General features: G+C 43.0%; 1 protein-coding gene across 3 annotated transcripts in view; it reads left to right on the forward strand.

The window, feature by feature from the left end:
* Positions 1 to 13,552, forward strand: part of unc5db (unc-5 netrin receptor Db) — a 242,114-nt gene that overhangs the window by 123,563 nt on the left and 104,999 nt on the right. For all 3 annotated transcript variants that reach the window (XM_083783854.1, XM_083783856.1, XM_083783855.1), the window contains exon 2: positions 2,098 to 2,313. In XM_083783854.1, the coding sequence (XP_083639980.1) occupies positions 2,098 to 2,313 (216 nt within the window). The remainder of the gene's footprint in view (positions 1 to 2,097; positions 2,314 to 13,552) is intronic.

Genomic DNA, 13,552 nt, shown 5'->3' on the forward strand with positions numbered 1-13,552 from the left:
CTGCTAAAAAGGCATTACTGCAGAGGCACTGGGAACATTGGAGACTGTGTGAAGGACGTGCTTACAATGAAATAAAAAACATGCCAGGAGTGATTTTTAGATCAGATTTGAGCTTTGGACCTGTACCTCTGCATAGATTTGAGGAATTAATTAATTTCCTAGATTGTCCCCATAAACCTAGCACATCTTTTGATTTGTGCCCTTTCATTCAGGACCTTGTAGCAGAGTGGAAATAATTTAATCTTCTTCTCGTAAGACCATTTTCAACCTGTCATTCTGTGATGGTGGCAAATTTGTCAGTGTGACCATTGATCTTTCCCTTTTCCCGTCTCAAAGTTATATCCAAAATGTCTCTCTTTACGATTTACTTTGCAGTTCATTTCAGACCTTTTCTATGCAATTGAAAAACAATCGAGAATCAAACAATCAACCCCGGGTAATTGTGCAAACAATGCAGTATGTTGGGTTGACACCTGAGGAAACCAAGACATAAAACAATCGTTTTCAAAGAGCTATATGATGAAGACATCTACCCGCCCCGTGGCCATATCAGCAGATCATTCTCAACTGTTTACTGCCATCTCTGCTTGTTTGCTTTATGTGCAGTTTCTCTGTACACCCGCATCCATTCATTTACCCCATTTAACAAGGACAACATTGATTGAGAGAGGTGGCAAGGGGCGCGGGCCGATTCGATTTCAAGGGACAGAATTGGATTTGATGGTGGGACATAATAGCTTTCATGGGCTTTTACGGCACTCAATGGCTTAGCTGGGGCTGCCTTGATGGGATTGAGGTCTAATTCTCCGAAGGATCCGGGGGATGGCAGGAGCACAAACGTCCTGTTCCTTATTGTCCCAGCTCACCAGGAGTCATTTGAAAGGCTCTCTCTCTCTTACCCAGTAAAGGAGAGGAGGGTGCAGTGGCCGGACACAGAAGCCACAGTGTAGCCTCCTAGCACTTCTAATGTAGCTTTTTCTTTCTTTCGTTTTTTTGGCATGTTTTTTTTTCCTGCATTCTTGCTGCATAGCAACTGAGAGGAATTGTTCAGGAAATCTTTTTCTTTTTTTTGTCCCTTTCAGCTCTTAGATGGTGCAGAGAATGGCATAGGAAGTAGTTAATTGAAAGACTATAGCCTAGTGGTAATTATGCCTATTCAGATGTATAATTTTAGATTTATTGTTTTCCAACATTTGTAACAAAAAAGGTATACAGTGTTACTGTGTATGGTTATCGAAGAGAATAATGGTAAGAAGAAATAGTACGTGTTTATGCCTATTGCCTACAACTGTATCTGAAAACCTGAAGTCCTGTTCATAAACTTTCACGACAGCCTAAGTACAAATCTAATTTATGAAAAAGCTACAGTGAATTCGGTTTACGGAAGTTGTTGTAGGCTATGGGGGGATTATCTGATGCGACCTGACAGATAATATGTGTCAGGCTAGGGGGAGGGGTGGGGGGTAGGGTGTCAGTCAAGGAATATTATTTTTTGACTGACACCCCCCCCCCCTCCCCCTCCCCCTAGCCCCTCCCACCCCTCACTGGGGAAAATTCCGGGAGGAAATACGGGCAAGCCAAATAAACAGCCTTGTGTGAATGCCCCCCCCCCCCCCTGCACTTCTAGAGGCTGTACAAAGGCTCTTTTTGTGTGTCCTAAAAATCCAGGGTTTGTTGTTGTTATGTTGTTCAGACTCAGCAGGCACAGTTCTGGTAAACAGCTCCTTACTAATTCCTCTCCACTTGGTCTGCTCTGATTTCATTCATCCACAAATTGCTCTGAGGAGGAGCAGTTTTGACGAGAATGGGGGGGGGGGGGGGGGGGATTGCTTAAATTGTTTAAATTGTTTGTCTGTGTTGTACAATGTGTTAGTTCACGGTGAATGGGGGAAATTCCAAAACATTGTCCGCAGAGCAATCACATGCACATTTTGCAAGACATTGCTGCTGTCCTGTAGTTTGCAAGAGGCATTCTTTCAAAGTTTTTGCAGCACACAATCACATGTAAATGCTTGAACAGGGCTGTGGATCAGCGCCAATGCATTTTTACAACATTTTGTCCCAAGTATAGTATGAAAATTGGGTCATGTTTTGCAGGAGCTGCGGGGGAAGCCCAGTCAGAAGCGCTGTCGTCCGTGCCGGGCACCCTCCCTCACTTCATCCAGGAGCCAGAGGACGCTTACATCGTCAAGAGCAACCCCATCAAACTGCTCTGTCGCGCCGCTCCCGCCTTGCAGATCTTCTTCAAGTGCAATGGCGAGTGGGTCCACCAGAATGAGCACTCCTCCCAGGAGTACAAGGACCAGAACACAGGTAAGGACCAAGATGACCGTGTCACAGTAGTAGTGGTAACACTACAGTGTGTGTGTGTGTGTGTGTGTGTGTGTGTGTGTGTGTGTGTGTGTGTGTGTGTGTGTGTGTGTGTGTGTGTGTGTGTGTGTGTGTGTGTGTGTGTGTGTGTGTGTGTGTGTGTGTGTGTGTGTGTGTGTGTGTGTGTCGAAAACAGCTGCCACTTGTCTTTTCAGTGTTGACACAAGAACTTTTACTTATGCCTCTCACAAGCAAGGGAACTAGTCTGACTGTTAATGTGATAGAATGCCAAATATCTCTCCACCTTGTTATCTGAAATGTGCTACATGTATTGATATTATTTGTGTAGACAAAGTGAAGATTTGGTTGAGCCACTGAGAGCGAGTTTATACTGAAAAGCATGCATGCAAAAGCATGCATTGATTTGGCATTTCACTCAGCTTGTCAATGTTTTCAGTAAATAGCATGGCTAAAAATTAGTCCGCTTAGCAAAATTACCATTACTAAGCGGATAAGAGCGTACATTTCACGAGGCTTCTTTATGACCTACTGATGGATTCTAGCCTAGGGGCCAAAATAAATCCAATTTAAAAAAACAGGCCGGTTCACTTTTTCAAAATAGTAAAAAATGGCAAATATGTTTAGGGATAAGGGTGGCGCAAGATGGAGCCTGGAGTGTGTGCCGATTTGTGTGAGTTTTGGACACATTCTGTATCCGTAGCAAGTGCAGCCCGACGGTAGCGGCTTTAACCCATTCTGACCGGGCACCCATTTTGGTGTCAGCATCATGTTATGCTTTAGCTATTGAAAAATAGCAGATCTACAAGCTCATATCGCGCCACCGAGTGGCGCGATACGAGCTTGTAGGTCTGCTATTTTTTGAAAAATCGAAGAACGACTGACATTTTTAGAATCTGATCTCAGGTCAGAATGGGTTCATCAGACCAGTGTGTGTCCAGTGGAAACCTTCGTATGAATCTGATCTCAGGTCAGAATGGGTTAAGCAGCAGGTGGTCCTCGCTCCGAGTTCGTTGCTATCCCTTTATTAACCCGCTACCGCTACGTTAGAAACCGGCCCGCTCCAGCTCCGTTTCCGCTCCCCATATTGCACCTGTTCTAAGATAGGGCTCTAACAGACAATGGTCACATGGAACTTTGTGTTATGCCAAGAGGCATGAATACTTTGAATATGCATTGTCTCATCCATTCTATTGCCAAAGAAAGAATTGAGTTCAGGTGGGATAGTGAGTGGATTTCAGCTCAAGTGTGAGTTCAAAAACAGGTTACACCACGCAGTATGAGCCACATTATATATTCTTCATTGTGCTGCCCTGTGCAAAACACCACTTAACCAATTCTCCAAGCAGGCTAAGATAAGGAACTTCACAGATATATTTAACGAAAATCATATTGTTCTTTTGTAAAAAATCACACTTTCCAGTATGCTGAAAAAAGAAAAAAATGTGTACAGAGAGCTCTCTCTCTAGAATATGATTTACGTTTACATACTGTAAAATATTGGCAAAGTTCCCTCTTTAACCATAACCATTGACTGTAGGACCAATATGCCTTTCTTATGCCAAATACGGTACGACTTGGGTACACGTGTGACTTGGGCGTCTTGTTTACTCACTTGTTTGTTGTCGATGTTAATTGATGATGACTCTTGATGCCGGATTGATATGACAGGAGTTTGTATTGAGTGAGTGAGTGAGTGAGTTACGTTTCAAAGTAAACTAAATAAGTGTTTAAAAAACAACACAGGTTCCAGGGTCAAATAACTAAATAATTCAATAATAAAGTATTTCTTTCTTTCTATCTGCGCTGTGTGTGTGTGTGCGATGCGTGCGAGCTGTTGAAAATCTGTATCTCTACTGGCGTCTTTCCCACACACAGCTGTGGGCCTGTGGCATAATTAAAGGGAACCATGGTGCCATTTTCCAAGGCATCCGGCGGCGGCGCCATTTAGTCAATCAAATGATATGTCTCCTACAGTACATTGACCTACTGTAGGTCTAGAGTGAATGAATAATACACGCATCACTTAATGCTAATACCAATATACATGTTTAATCAGACCTATGATTTGAAGTTTGAGGTGGAAGAAATATCCTGTTTGTTCCAATTAAACTTCATCACGTTGTATCAGGTGGAACTGTGCTGATTAGAGAGGCCAGAGGGGGGGCTTTCCGAGGGCATTTCCGGCAAGGAATCAAAACCATAGTGACACCTCGGCTGGAGTTGCTCTGTGATTAGAGAGGGCTGCACGCTTTCCTGTATTCATGAAGGCTCATCTGCAGGAAAGGTGTGCTTAATTGCTTCAGGAAATTAATTACGGTGTGATTGCTGTGCTGTGAAATTGTTGCAAGCTTGATAGTGGCAAAAAAAAAAAGAAGAAAGACAGAACTTTTGACTTGTAAGTTCCTGTGTGAATAGGTTGTGATGGGGAGGGGCCATACAAGGGAAAGTTCACTTCTGTCTTGTGCATGCCGACTGGTTCTGTGCTCGCTTCGGCACATAAACCTCCCGCACACAGCAGGGGGCAAGCTAATTAATGGAGTCCTGGAGATCAGTCTGGGGGAATGATCAGGCGACAATAATGAGCTAAGTGCCCAGTCCGCCTTAAAATCTTGGCGCAGGAGGGATGATTGTTTTTTGCTTGTTAAATGTGACAGTGGGGGGCAAGTCAAACTGCTTAGAGCTTAATTACCATCTTGAACCAAACAAAACAAACATTCTGTGGTTTTCATTGAAATTGCAAGAATGAGAATCAATATGCTGTTAGATTCATTGTGCGGGGCTGTGGAAATTGGATGATGATGTTGTGTAGTTGGGATCAACCAACAGAGGGATGCATGCTTGCGCTGCACACGCGTACACACACGCGCACGCACGCACGGACGCACACACACACACACACACACAAATACAAAGCAGAGATAGACAAAGAAAACTGCTAAATATATGAATAGTTACAAACTAAATGAATATTTTGACAGTTTGACATAATGATGTCAAACGTTACACGTATTTTCTCGAATCTTTTAAGGATGCAGTACCACTAGCCTATTATTCCACCATTATTATTGGTTTAATTGTTTTTTTTACTTTAAATTTGTTATACAAACAAAAATGTTAGGTGACGGCCGACGTTTGAAATAACGTATTAATATATTAATTTTTAACCCACAATGTATACATGCACAATTTTACTCTCTATAAAGAGAGTAAAATTGTTGTCTTCTTCGACTGTATTCTGTAACTGCAAATCACTGTATGTTGTACAGATTGTAATTTACAAAGTGTGTATTTCTTTGGTGGTATAGGGAAGTAACACTTGAACTCCACTGACAGTCTGTTCCAAAATCTGGAGCTGTGGATCAATGATGAGTCATGATGAGAAATACTTTGCTATTCCATTATATTAGCTCATGTGTCAACCTGTGGAAAAGTATTTTAAGTACACTATATCTGAACTATTTGATTATTATGACAACACCTCTAACCGGTTGCTCCATACTGCCATGACTCCCAACTCTAGGTCCTGCAGGCTTCTCCGCAGGTCAACTCTAGGTCCTGCAGGCTTCTCCGCAGGTCAACTCTAGGGTCCTGCTAGGCTTCTCCGCAGGCCAACTCTAGGTCCTGCAGGCTTCTCCGCAGGTCAACTCTAGGTCCTGCAGGCTTCTCCGCAGGCCAACTCTAGGTCCTGCAGGCTTCTCCGCAGGCCAACTCTAGGTCCTGCAGGCTTCTCCGCAGGTCAACTCTAGGTCCTGCAGGCTTCTCCGCAGGCCAACTCTAGGTCCTGCAGGCTTCTCCGCAGGTCAACTCTAGGTCCTGCAGGCTTCTCCGCAGGTCGCATTTACTATGAATAGTGCATTTCCCGTCCGTCCGTTAGTAACCCACGGGCCCACGCCTCCATATATGGTCATGCCTCGTGACATCGTCTCCATATATGGGCGTATATGTAGCCGCGACGTAGACTACATCGCCAGGGGCCCATCCCATACATGGGAATGTCACCATATGTCTATATCACGCCTCCATATATGGTCACGCCTCGTAACATCACAGCCTCCATATATGGTCACGCCTCGTGACATCACGTGACATTATGGAGACCCTTAATTAGATCTTGTGCATTTTTTTGGTCAAAGACGCTGACCTCATCTGACCCTGGATACATGGAGAAGACTGGATCATCGTCTAGATCTGCATATATGGAGCCGGCCAGCATCTCTAAATCTGACCTCAAACCCTTATATCTCCATATATGGAGCTGACCTGTTCTGACATTCCATTATGTTGATCTGACCTCATCAAACCCTGCACACTCAAGACACTGCCCCCGCTGCCACCCTTAGATCTCCATATGTTGAGCTGACCTGTTCTGACATTCCATCATGTTGATCTGACCTCATCAAACCCTGTACACTAAAAGACACGCTCCATATATGGCCAGTACAGAATTCATTCCATGTTGATCTGACCCCCCCCATGCCAAAGCGCCAGCGCCCGCCACCCAGGCGGATGCGTGCACGTGACCTCGCCCTGTTCTCGCCCTCGTCTTACTGGTTTTTAACCCATTCTGACCTGAGATCAGATTCATACGAGGTTTCCGCCGGACACACACTGGTCTGATGAACCCATTCTGACCTGAGATCAGATTCAAAAAATGTCAGTCGCTCTTCGATTTTTCAAAAATAGCAGACCTACAAGCTCGTATCGCGCCACTCGGTGGCGCGATATGAGCTTGTAGATCTGCTATTTTTAAATAGCTAAAGCATAACATGATGCTGACACCAAAATGGGTGCCCGGTCAGAATGGGTTAACACAGAGTACACTGTAAAGAGTCTGCTCCTCTTTGCTGTCTCCCTCTCCTCATGTCCTGCTATTCCTGGCATTATCAAACCATTGCTATAAGTTTAACACATTTTCATTAACTAGGAAAACAGTGTTACTGTGTACTATGTGTCAACGTCCGTGTAATGCATTGGACAAAGACAACTATAAAGAAGGCCGACCACTACTACTAATGGAGAGTAGAGACCCGTACAGTAGGATGAATAATTACTATTTCACATTTAATACTTTCATAGTGTGTTGTGTACTTAAAACACTTGAATAACGTCATTGTAATGGTGTAAATACTAAGGTTCTGACTATCACTGGCAACGTACAGTATAGTAGTCGTGTGAGGCCTGAACAAAATGAAGTTAACTAAGACAAAAAGTCTTATTTTATAAAGTAAAATGAATTAAAAGCGAAAACAAAGAGACGCATATAGACAACATTTGGTCCATGAACATTGTAATATCGCTCATGTTACATCATAAGCACTTATTTGTATTTGTTGTTTATGCATTTCATGTGGGAGTTAAGAGACCTTTGTAAACTCAGCGCAAATAATTTGGTACGTGAGATGATTCGATGCATATTTCATATTCATTAAGTTTAGTCGAGTTCATACTCTGGTGTGTTCATCAGCCCTTGCAAGGCTGCCTGCCTGCTGCCGCAGTCATGCACTCCCACAGCCTCAGACTGTACAATGCACTCGCACACATTTGCGTGCATGTACATGCCTCCGTGGCTCTTAACCTACCTCATTATCCATGCTCCTCGGCGCTATCTCACCGATTTTGATTTAAGGGAGCTAGGTAAAAAAAAGAATAGGATCCATTTTACATTTGCCCTTTTTCTGTCCCCATCTGTGGGAGGAATGAATGGCCACCGCACCGAGTACAATCACCACTGCACTCCTCTGCCCTGCAGCTCTGCAGGGCGGGGTGGGGCCAGTGAAATCTGCTATCCTCTATCGGCCAGGCCCATACAGCAGATTAGCAATTAGAGGGAAGCCCGAGGTTGTCCTCACCCATCACCCCACAGTCTCCCCCATCATCACCCCTCCCTGATGCATAGGCACTCACCTTATACATCAGTGGTAAACTCATAAAGAACAGATAAGGGCGATCTTAACCCATTCTGACCTGAGATCAGATTCTAAAAAATGTCTGTTTGAAAAAGACAGTTTTCTGAAAAAGCTATGTTTCTGTCAGTCGTTCTTCGATTTTTCAAAAATAGCAGACCTACAAGCTCTTGGCGCGCCACTCGGTGGCGCGCTATGAGCTTGTAGATCTGCTATTTTTCAATAGCTAAAGCATAACGTAATGCTAACACCAAAAGGGGTTCCGCCCGAAATGGGTTAACAGGAGGCTTTGTCCCTGAGACGGTAATAGACAGCAAAATTGTGTATTGGATTAGGCCAGGGCTAATCAGAGCAGGAGATCAGTGAGGAATTGGAATGTTATTGATTAGGACATGGGCCCTCAATGCCACTAGGAGCACTTCGATAGCATCTCTTATTTACCAACTCGCCTGATGAATCACTGCGCCCACTGATAAAGCTGAGAATGCCCTTGAGTTCTTCAGCAATAGTAACAACAGTAACAGAGGCAAAGAGAGGGACTGTGTGTGTGTGTATATCACAGCCTATATGCAGTACCAGTGTTTCTCACACATTTTCATATCAAAGACCCCCCAAATTGATACAAATTAAGGCTGCAGAGTGCAGACCCTATATATATTTTTTTTGTTAGATTAGATTAGATTTAATACAGCATTCTTTCCGTGTGGAAACTTGTCTACTGTAGGTCGGGAAATAACATTGGACAAATTTGAAAACCGATCTGGATTGCCGTTCTTATCTTACACGTCAGAAGTGGCGGGGGAGTAGCACCGTAGCCCTAACTTTCCATTGCTGTGTTTTTGCACATCACATCTGCAATTAACCCATTCTGACCGGGCACCCATTTTGGTGTCAGCATCATGTTATGCTTTAGCTATTTAAAAATAGCAGATCTACAAGCTCATATCGCGCCACCGAGTGGCGCGATACGAGCTTGTAGGTCTGCTATTTTTGAAAAATCGAAGACACTTTTAGAATCTGATCTCAGGTCAGAATGGGTTAACACACGTCAATAGCCACCAGCTTCCACAACGCCCTTCAGCGTTGCACCGTGGTATTGACATTGCCCCCTGCCATTTCTACCATATTTATTTTCTTTGCCCCATTTTGCCTCCGTAGCCAAACACACCGGACAGCTCTGGAAGGGAACGCCATTTAAAAACGTGCCACAAACGGGAATTGGGAGTCCTTTGTTTAGGCCTACACTTCTTCCAATTGACTACGGCGATCACGTGACACACACGTCGACTCACTGCAAGGCCAGGTGCATGATGGGAAGTTTTAATTTAAAACATTTTAAGCTAGATGTGTGGGGAAAAAGCGGACAGAACCTCTAGTTCTTACATTCTATTATTGGGCTAACTTCTATACCCGGTGAAATAACAGATAGGCCTACATTAAACTATTCTTCATTTTGCTAAGGACCCCCCCCCCCCCCCCTGGAACCCCCCACTTTAAGCACATACAATCTCTGAATGAAGTGCAGAGGGATAATGTGTTCCCAAATGTATACAGTATGTGTCAATCATAAGATTTCAGGGGAATTTCTAACCACACAAGAAGTCTAGGGGCCCGATACACTAAGGAATTCTCCAAATGTCCCACGTTAGTAGTCTAGAATAAGGAATTCTAATGACATACATACAGCAAGCTTTGGTCCCATGGACATGTCCCACGAGCAGACAAAAGAAAAAGATGACTGAATCGTGGGAACGTGGGAAGTTTGGAAAGTTCCTTTACACCAAGATATGGGTTTCAACAGCTTAGTCAATCGGCCCTATAATGAGCAACTATTTTCCCAGATAATCCATCATCACATATTTATACCAATTCATTGTTACGTTTTTTTTTTTTCAATTTAAGTTTTATTCCTGAATACTGCCGTTTTAAGATCAGATGGGTGGAATGTTCTCATGTGCCTTGGTTTTAATTATGCACAGATACAGACTGTACAGTGCTGTTGAACATTTGTACAGTTGGTTGGTTTTTATTTACTTAAAAGTACAAGAACTTCACTGCCTGATCCATCTAACTAGCATACTGTAGTACCACTGTACTGTGCATTTTAGTGCTGTAGCTATTATAAAGGTCCCCTTGCCTGTATTCATACTATATCATATAAGTTCCCATTCGTACATTTATACATTTAAGGTGTTTAGTTGACCACGTACCTTATTCTCTGTATTCTCATAATGCAATTAATCCTTGTCTTCTAAATATACAGGATAGATGTAGTATAAATGTGTGAATGGGGACTTCTTTGTTATCATGGGATGCGATACGCATGTGCACAACATACTGTAGTTGCGTTCTGTGCCTGGCCCTTTGCACTCAAGACACCATGGAAACGCCTGGCACTAGCACAGGAGTGGCTCCTTCGGTGCTGCTAGCAGCGCTAATATGTTAAGTGTGGGGCATCGAAGCTTTTTCATTGAGGTCAAAATATCGCCTAATTGCCAAGCCAGGCGCAGAAGGAGAAAAGATTCCGAGAAGAATGGTGCTAAAAATGTTATATACTGTACAGTAACTCTATGAAAGTACAGACGTGTATCTGTGTGTGTGCGTGCGTGCGTGCGCATTGTAAATGTTAAATTATTCAAGATTGATTAACTGCCATACTACATTTTCTTGCCTAAATTTTATAGACCACTTCCAGACAAGCTGCCAGAGATGGCCAACCTGTAGTTGTCCTTCCTGTATGCCAGCTCTCCTGCTGCGCATGGCTGCCGAGCCGCCTGGAGCGCATGTTGGACCACAACTCGCTTATTGATGCCAATTTATAAATAGTTCTGTATTGAAGAAAATGCAACTCCACAGCCCACAATGAATATAGCAAAGATGATGTGCATGTACTTATGTGAGGTAATAATAGGTTTAATACTGTTTTCGTTGAAACAGGAATAATACACTTTATTTACATAGCACCTTTTTAAACAACTGCAGGCGATGTATGGATCCTTTGCTGAGCATTGAATAAAGGGCGTTACAGTATAGTCCATGTGAGATGAATTGAGGGTATTGACAACTTTGTGAAGGTTAGGGGTAGAAAGCACTGGTCTAGTGCTGTGGAGTGGATGTTTGTTAAATGGAAAAAACATGTGCGAACCACAGATTTTACCTGGGCCTCAAGACAGAGGTCAGAGTCGAGTAGTACACCCACATTTTTGGCTACTGGCGTGACATTGACTTACATGGGGTCGAGACAGCTGTGTATAGGTGGGATCTAGAGGTGAGGGGGCAGAACAGGAGGATTTCAGATTTGTCAGCGTTAAGTTGCAGGACATTTGCAGACATCCAACTTTGTAGGCCGGCTAGACAGGCCATAGTGGCCACAGGCATGAAAACATCATCTCTCTCCCTGCCGTCGGCTGGCAGAAATAAAGTAATGTCTCGAGAACACTGTGATGAAGTGTTTCTCTCATCTATTTATCCATCTTGCACTATTTCAACAGACTTTTCTTTATTTTTATTCTCCTGAATATTATAGGCGGCCATTTTAGAAACGGATTAGTATTGTAAATCAAAACGAATGCCACTGCACTAACATGTAAACACATCTTGCTTTGTGAATTCCAATGGTTGAAAAGAGAACCATCTAGATTAAGTTTCCAATCGATGCATCTCTGGGTTGCATCAAAAGAGTGACAAAATAGTTCAAGTAATAAAACATTGGACTGGTACAGCAGTCGTATGTAATGTATAGAGCCTCTAGCCCATTCTGACCGGGCACCCATTTTGGTGTTGGCATCATGTTATGCTTTAGCTATTGAAAAATAGCAGATCTACAAGCTCATATCGCGCCACCGAGTGGCGCGATACGAGCTTGTAGGTCTGCTATTTTTGAAAAATCGAAGAGCGACTGACATTTTTAGAATCTGATCTCAGGTCAGAATGGGTTCATCAGACCAGTGTGTGTCCGGCGGAAACCTCGTATGAATCTGATCTCAGGTCAGAATGGGCTAGGTTATAAACACATCTGTGCAGAAAGGTCAGCTAGAGTATTCTCTGTGCTGGCAGTGATGGATCACTGACAAGGTCAACTAGTATGGTGATGCATAATTGATCATCTAGGAGAACCATGGGACGTAAACAAAGTCACAGCTGCTTCCCGTGAACAGTAGAGGTACAGTGAACAGTAGAGATACAGTGAACAGTACGGTAGAGGTACAGTGAACAGTAGAGGTACAGTGAACCGTAGAGGTACAGTGGGATAACCAAAATGATCACTGTGTATGGTCAGTATAGCCAATAGCCATACACTAACTTACAGAGTGTAAGCAAGAAGCTATATGCACTACTAGGTGATTAAATTGTATGAGGTAGAAATGTGGAGAGAATTGGTTAAAGAATAGCTTAAAACTTTGGTAATATTAAAAAAGAAATTTGATTCTGTATTTTGGCTTCTGCCCCCAATATTTCGTACTATTCCCAGTGGCTGTTTGCATATGGTACATAACTTTATTGTCATTACTTGTATACTATTCATAAAAGTAACTTTCAGTCTATTAACACTGTGATTAAGATGTAAAGTACAGTATAGCAATATTTGTATTATTTATTACCTCACAAAAAGAGGTAACAGTTTTGACTATAGTAAAAGTCCTCCTTTATTGTGGTAGCAATAATTGCTACCATTTGCAGTCGCCCTCTTCCCTCTCTCCTCTTGCTTTAGTACTGCACACTACAGTAAGATGTAACTGCAATATCGGTCTAATTTCCATAGGGTTATTTGGGCACAATTCTCACGTTGTGTCCATCTATTCACGGGTTGCTGATGTTAATTTGTATAGCTACCGCCTATGTTTATACAGCCTGGATGCCCTTTTGTTTCAATGCAACATCAATCAGAAGGTTACCTGGGAGTGACAGAACTATGAAAGGGGGAATAAAACCTCTGTTTATGACAGGAGGGAAATGATTGATGTTGCTTCTAGTCTATAGGGGCTCAGGCACATAATTCAGTTCGTAATCGCCGCGTGTACGGCTGAATGCAAACGGGAGTATTAACAAACCTTCTGTTATGCATGCAAACAGCTTAATCTTGCGATTCTCGTCATCAAAGTAAGGGCAATAATGAGGTTACTGTGTGCATGTCAACATAATCAGTCTTCTCTTTATGCATAGACATAGCTTGTTTTCCTAATATGGAATATCAAACCCCCAATCTCCATCTCCCCTCAGCTGTCCTGTAGTGCAGCCACTGCAACCCACAATTATAATATAGAGCATATTGTTATCCGCAAAAGATCTTATCTGTAGATATTGCACATTGTATCATA

The sequence above is a fragment of the Protomyctophum parallelum genome (genome assembly GCF_964188405.1).
Source record: "Protomyctophum parallelum genome assembly, chromosome: 15".
NCBI lineage: Eukaryota > Metazoa > Chordata > Actinopteri > Myctophiformes > Myctophidae > Protomyctophum > Protomyctophum parallelum.